General features: G+C 36.2%; 1 protein-coding gene across 1 annotated transcript in view; it reads left to right on the forward strand.

The window, feature by feature from the left end:
* The window catches only part of LOC107705539 (kalirin-like), a 93,587-nt gene that overhangs the window by 13,494 nt on the left and 72,490 nt on the right, over positions 1 to 7,603 (forward strand). Inside the window, exons 2-4 of the mRNA XM_016508848.1 lie at positions 3,947 to 4,039; positions 4,386 to 4,500; positions 5,601 to 5,793. Coding sequence (XP_016364334.1) covers positions 3,947 to 4,039; positions 4,386 to 4,500; positions 5,601 to 5,793 — 401 coding nt within the window. The remainder of the gene's footprint in view (positions 1 to 3,946; positions 4,040 to 4,385; positions 4,501 to 5,600; positions 5,794 to 7,603) is intronic.

Genomic DNA, 7,603 nt, shown 5'->3' on the forward strand with positions numbered 1-7,603 from the left:
TTACACTTAATATTACACTATAATATATACGTATATATATATATATATATTAAAAAAGAAAACAGTTATTAATATAATATTATATATATAATCAAATAAATGCATCCTGGGTGACCAAAAGAGACTTCTTTTTTAAAAACATTTAAAAATGTTACCAACCCCAAACCTTTGAACTGTTGTGTAAATACATATTTTTTGAGAGCTTTGGAGAAGTTACTTAGCCCACGCTTCACCGAACCTGGGACAATGTTGTCACCACACAATAGGCCAGATCAGAAAGTTGTAAATTGGAAATGACTGTGTTCAATAGTGTTTAAACAGCCCTGTCCTTATATATGTGTGTGTGAGAGAGAGTGTGTGAAATAGCATCTTCCCTCTAGCAGGGGCTAGGGAAAGGAAGTTCTCACAGTAAATTTAACATGCCATGTTCAGCATCAAACTCTTCCACTCAGGTTTAATAGTTTATGTAGTCTGCAGACGAGAGCAAGCAAGAGAGATAAAATGCAGACATAAGCGGTGTAAAGGCCTTTTTAGACCTCATACAGACTGAACAGATGTACTGCACAGTTGTGTGTGTGTGTGTGTATGCAAGTGCATGTGGCACATCTGTGAGCATGCAGCTTGTGTGTATATACTGTATGTGTTTCTGCTGTCTGTGTTTTTAAGTGTGATTGAACTTTTCCCCACCGGCTGTCCCGGTGCCCAGCTGTCGGCTATGGGATTACAGAGCGGGCAGATTACACCACTAATGAATCTAAATAGAAGGAGATGTGCCAACCGCTGGGCCTCCCTGCCCCCCGCTCGACCTACTATGGCTTACTACTCTATTTTCCATGAAGCCAGTATTATGCTTAATACTGTTGTCTGTCATTCAGTGTTTACAGAATGCATGTGTCCCCTGTGATCCTTATACAAAACGTAGAAAGCAGCAATGCTGGTAGCACGCCCACACAAAATCCTGTGTATATATATATATATATTTACCAAGAACAGAACTGTTGTTTCAGTGTATTTATATTTGCACACATTTGAATTCAAAGATGCTGTAGTACATGCAATGTTTAAACCAAAATTGTCATATATTATCTATAAAAGAACAGAGTGTCTACACTAATTAACCCACCTTGTTGGCAAAGGCTATTTACACCAATTCTGTCAACCACTATCTGGTTGAGCCACACATGATTACAAAAGAAACCAGTCTGCTAACAAGAACTGTGGTGTAGGGAGTAAAGATTAGGATTTAGCTTTTGACGAGACCGACCCAAGTCCGAATCTGCCTTTATCTAATCCCATTCTTCACCTTTTTCCCATCACATATCAGCTTGGAGAGACTTTTTTTTTTTTATAAATGTGAAGTAGTTAATAGATATTTATTAGGCCCATAATTGAAATTGGATGTGTCCTTGTGTAACCATGATGCTTGCAGCTCATATAATTACCATGCTCGAAACGTGACTCCTTTCCTTACTTTTGCTGCAGGTTTAGTACGGTTAGAGGTAGGTATCGTGTTGAACTCTGGCTTGTAAACACCTTCAAACTACCATTGGTCTGTGGTGATTATGTAATAAGTAGGTGTGCTGTGGGGCTCTACATTCTCTGACATGGAAATCTTCTCCGGTTCATTTCTTCTGTTCAGTTCGTCAAGGTCAGACATCAGCAAGTTAAAAACATGAACACACTTGAGAGCTGCTTTATAGTAGAAATTAAAGTTGTAGTTCTAATTGCAAGCAACATTGACACTTTTTCATGTTTAATACTGTAAAGCTGCTTGCTCTAAAGCAATCTATGATATAAAGTGCTCTAAAAATGTGAGAGTGACTTGACTGGATCTCAGGCAAACATATCCACATCACTATATGATCAGATGCTTTCTTAACTGCTGTTTTCTCACTTTTGTCATTTTTGCTGTGTGTTTATTTTGTTATTGAGATGAAAGTGTGCAGCATGTATGTTCATATAAATGTGCTTCTAGCAGTGTGTGTGGCGTCAGGATGCTTGCTAACAGTATACCTTTCAACGTCTTTTTACTCCTAAAAACAAAACACAAAAAGAACTTTGCCGTGAGTTTATCTTAGTCTTTAGGAATAGGGACAAGTAAGTTCCCAATAAGGCTTCATCCATTAAAGTTGCCCTATTATGGCATTTTTAGGGTTCCTAATATTGTTTTGGGAGTCTCCTACAATAGATGTACATGCATGCAAGGTCAAAAAACACTTTTGTTTTCTCAAAATATACATTTATTATCATCTCATTTTCCAACGATTCGTTCGAAGCAGTTCTAAGATTTAGTCTCTCTAAACCCCTCCTTTCTTTGAGCCTACTCTGCTTTAATTGGTCAGATGGTCCGGTCTGTTGTTATTGGTCTACCGCGTACAGCGTGTGTCAGAAACGATATGCCCATTGCCATAGTTCCTTATTTTAAATGCTCAGTAAAAAAAAATAAACATCTATTATTTATCATACTTACAGGTTGTGATTCAGTGGAGCTAGCTGGTCCAAATAAACTGGGTTCTGAGCCATCTTTCAACAGCAAGTGTTTTGTGAATCCTGCGTTGAACTCCCCGAGATTAGAGAAGCAGTCGTCAGTAAAATGACGGGAAAACAAAAAAATATTGGGATTGTACTGCTGTGAATTTTAACCACTGATTCTTTGCAGCCTCATCTTTCGGAAGTGAAAATAAAATGAATTTACTTTCACAGTGTAGGACACAGCGTCTTCTTGACATAATGTTAACCACATGAATAAGCTAGAGTGTTTGAGGGCGGGGTCAAGTTGTTCACAGCCGGCCAATGTAGAACATAGGTGGGCATTATGCAAATGTGTTACCCGGTGATGTGTAGCCGTCACGGAAGTGGGATTCAAATTACTGACGACTCGTTTAGGCTGTTCAGAGTCGATTCTTTCTTTTGGGAGACAATAACTTAATGTATTATTCGAAATGTCACAATTGGGGCACCTTAATGATTTTAATAAACATACACTGAATATTTTGTTATTATTGTATACTGTTTTATAATGTGTTCACTTAGTGTAAATAGCATCAACTCTATTTGCACCTGCCTTAAAAGAAAGAGACCACTTTTTTGTATTTGTGGAGACCTGATGTAATAACTTAAAGGGATAGTTCACCCAAAAATTAAAGTTCTGAGATCATTTACTCACCTTCATGTAATTTCAAAGCTGAATGTTTTCTTTTCGTAGAGCACAAATAGAGAAATTTAGCAGAATGTTCATGCTGCTCTTTACCATACAATAAAAGTGAATGGTGACCAGGTGTCAAGCTAAAAAAATAACTAAAAGAACCATACAAATGCTGTAGTATTAGTTGTAATCACACAATTTGAAGTATTTGAATTTCTATAATAGCTTATTGTGAGGAAAAAGCCAATGCTCACATCGGTATAACTTCAAATACAGCACATCATTGTTAACATCCAGAATGATGTCAAACTTTTTTGGTTCTTGTCTCAGCTGTATCATGAATGCCACATTTAAATATGTGCATATCAAAATTGCTGAAATGAAATATAAGAACTGTGACGGAGGGGAATATTTTCAATTAATGATCCTGTTTTTCACACAAAGTTAATATGTGGCTTCAAATGTTTTGGAATACAGTGCAGAGTTGTATGGACCACCTTTATGGTTGCTATTTTTACATTTTTAGAGCTTAACAGTCCTCTTCACCATTCACTTTTATTGTATTGAAAAGAGCAGCAAGAACATGATCTTTAGCATCTCTTTTTGCAATAAACAGAATAAATAAAATCATATGGGTTTAGTTGAAAGAACATGAACAAAAACACTTCTCAGTTCTCGATCAGTCTTCTGAAAATTGGAGCAGGCATGTTTCCTTCTTTGTCTATGGTGGTTACAGCCCTGAGTCTGTATATAACTTTGATATCCATTTTTTTTCTTTTTCTCTTTTTTCCTCTCTCTCAGTTCCGTCTTTCTCATCAGGATCTCTTAGGAATGATGGAATAAAGGCGGCTGATGTTCTAACAGTTTTAAGAGAGAAGGTTGCCTTTGTCTCAGGTGGGAAATGTATAATTGCATTGTAAACACACACACACACACACTCATTCACTGTGGAACAGCTTTGTCTCAGCACCCTCTTAAGCACGCACCCACACAGGCTCATGGGTATTACCGTAATTAGGGCCATTGAAGTGCTTTGAGTTGTAAAATTAGTAATAAATCGGTCCTCTTCTTTTCAGGAGGAAGAGACACATTCATTCATTCACTGTGGAACAGCTTTATCTCAGCACCCTCTTAAGCGTGCACCCACACAGCACACAGGCTCATGGGTATTACTGTAATTAGGGCCATTTAAGTGCTTTGAGTAGTAAAATTAGTAATAAAACGGTCCTTTTCTTTTCAGGAGGAAGAGACAAGAGAGGAGGACCTATCCTTACATTCCCTGCACGAAGTAATCATGACAGAATAAAGCAAGAAGACTTGAGGAAACTGGTGACCTACCTCTCTACTGTGCCCAGGTTATATATTGGCATTCTAACCTAAATTCGAGGTCATAAAATAGAGTGAGATTAGAGTTTAATTGAAATTCAATAATTTTGCACACCGAAAAGACAGAACTCGCCACCATTGGATACCTTCATTGGGCCAATTGCGTGGACCTTACACCCTTTAATTGCAAATGAGCTGGTGCTCCCGCTTCCCTTTTCAGAAGAGGGTTGAGCTTCAAGATCTCATGTTCGACAAATTCAAGCGGTCAACTTCACATTGCTTTCATATGGAATTTTTATATCACATTCCTATTTGCGATATTCTGGTAGCACGTGAAGGCAGCATCATTGAAAACAGGCAGAAACAATGGTAGCTTTAGCAACATTAGCCTTACAGAGTCTTTCAGAAAGGCAATTTGGAAAACAAAATATGGTGCGTGATACGTACTTTGTCTGGAGCTGACGTTCGCTCTCGAAGCGCTGGTATTGATCCCTCTTTTAGAAGCAACCTTTGCACAACTCCAGTGCTGAACTGACCCTCGTTTCTACAGCAAGAAATCAGTAATGGTGGACTGCTGCTTCTCACTCAGGCCGGTGTCTATGCGAATAGGGCAGAGAGCGTCACAAATGGGCGGGACTTTTCCCTAAGATGATGTGTATGTAGGGAGAAATCTGGAACTGCTCGTTTGAAGAGACTGTTTGTGATTTATTGGGATTATAAAAAATGAGTGGGTGGATTTTTACCATTATAGGCTGGTTGTTTTCACACACTGCGGCCACACAACTGTGTTCAAACACCTGTGTTCAAAGTGATTTTTGCATAATAGGTCACCTTTAAAATTGCTTACAGCACCTCTGCACTTTATTATTATATAATTGCTCAAATTTTAGACAAAAGGTGAGATATGGATACATATAAACCATTTGATTAGAGCATCTATTTGATCTTTAGGGCATTCTGATGCAATGTGATGCACCTCTAAAAATATATAGCTTCACTGATGGGTAACTATGCAAACTTAAGCAATTGTTCAAAAGATACTGTATGCACAGTTTTTATTAATATTTTCTTGGATGGCTTTCAGTTGTTGGTCTTCCTCTAACTTTCTCAATCTCTTTATCCTGTGCAGTGAGGATGTAAGTAAACGAGGGTTTACAGTGATCGTAGACATGCGCGGCTCTAAGTGGGATCTAATCAAGCCGTTGCTGAAGACGCTACAGGAGTCATTTCCAGCTGAGATCTGCGTCGCTCTCATTATCAAACCAGACAACTTCTGGCAGAAGCAGAAGACCAATTTTGGCAGTGCCAAGTTCACCTTTGAGGTATAAGAATGGAATTTTGTCTTATAAGAAAGCCATAGAAAAGTCAATTTTAAATTTTTTTATACTTTCATATTGATTTTATAAAAAAAGGTTAAGGTTCGAAAACTGACAAAAATGAAATGATTTGCCAATACAGTTCAGTGTGTCTGTTCTTGCCAAAACAATTTTAAATTTTTTTATACTTTCATATTGATTTTATAAAAAAAGGTTAAGATTCGAAAACTGACAAAAATGAAATGATTTGCCAATACAGTTCAGTGTGGACAGCCCTAATAGTCACGCAATGTTGATGTTTTTAACATTATCAATTTGAGAACAAAGTATAACAATAATAATAATTTGCATGGTTTGACATGATCTGAGGTGTCTGTTCTTGCCAAAATATTTTTTTCATAACTGTTCAAAAGTTTTTTTTTTTTTAAAGTCTTTTATGCTCACCAAGGCTGCATATATAAATGTGTAAAAAAACGAAATATTGAGAAATATCATTACAATTGAAAAAATCAATTTTTTTATTTGAATATATTTTCAAATATAATTTATTCCTGTGATGCAAAGCTGAATTTTCAACTGTTTTTAACATTATCAATTTGAGAACAAAGTATAACAATAATAATAATTTGCATGGTTTGACATGATCTGAGCTAAATTTGCAATCGTTAGATTTAATCACTATTGGTAGCGCGATTTATTGTAAAACTTTTTTTTTTTACAGTTGGTCAGAACAAAACTGGCAGATATGTTACTTACTTGTTCAGATGACATTTTTCGATGAAACTTCTTATTTTGGACATACTTCCAAGACGTAGTATCTGTAATTCCGAAGTACAGTGAATGTCCACACTGATGAGTTGACTGACAGCCATCACATACACCTTAAAACATTAGATACAGCTGCGCTGAGGAGCCGTACTGATGCACAACCCACGCAAAACATCCATTACAGTCTTCAGTGTCACATGATCCTTAAGAAATCATTTTAATATGCTGATTTGGTGCTCAAGTAACATTTCCTATTAATATAAATGTTGAAAATGCTTATTGTTTTTTAAGCTGTTTAATATTTATATATATTCAAAATTATTTGATGAATAGAAAGTTCTTTGCTTGATCAATTTAATGTATCCTTGCTGAATAAAAGCATTAATTTCTTACAATTTTTGTTTACTGATGCCAAAAATGTGATCAGTAGTGTATAGATATTTGTTATATTCCTTATTATATTAAAGCTGCATTCCGTAACTTTTTTTTTGGTTAAAAATGGTCCAAAATCAATTATTGACCAAGTATATAACCAATCAGTTAAAAACTATCTCTTTACCTTAGCTCGAATCAAAAAGGTAAGCTTGTAATAATGTTTTCTAATTTGAGTGGTTTGGGTCGGTTTCCGAGTTTGCCGCCGTTCGTCTTTGTGTCATTACGTCCCTTGTATACTATATCGCGTGTGTGGATGCTGCAGGTGGAGGATCATTTGTAGCCTCTTCTTACAGCAGCTGGAATAATGAAACTTGTCATTTTAGAACAAGTTCTAAGGAACATTACATTGCTTTTTGAGGTTAAAAGAACAATTTATTTCGATGACATTCGAATGGTATGACAATTAGAGATTAGACTGTACAGAAATTGAAATCTACAGATAACACTAATACACACTAAATACACATAGTCACTAGGGCTGCCACTAACGACTATTTTTATTTAGATTAATCTATCGACTAATTCATCGATTAATCGGTTAATCTAAACGATTAATTACCCACAAAAATCAACAGTTTTACTTAAGAATATTTTATTAAACTATATTTTATTA

Source organism: Sinocyclocheilus rhinocerous, unplaced genomic scaffold (assembly GCF_001515625.1).
Source record: "Sinocyclocheilus rhinocerous isolate Xijiao unplaced genomic scaffold, SAMN03320098_v1.1 scaffold504, whole genome shotgun sequence".
Classification (NCBI taxonomy): domain Eukaryota; kingdom Metazoa; phylum Chordata; class Actinopteri; order Cypriniformes; family Cyprinidae; genus Sinocyclocheilus; species Sinocyclocheilus rhinocerous.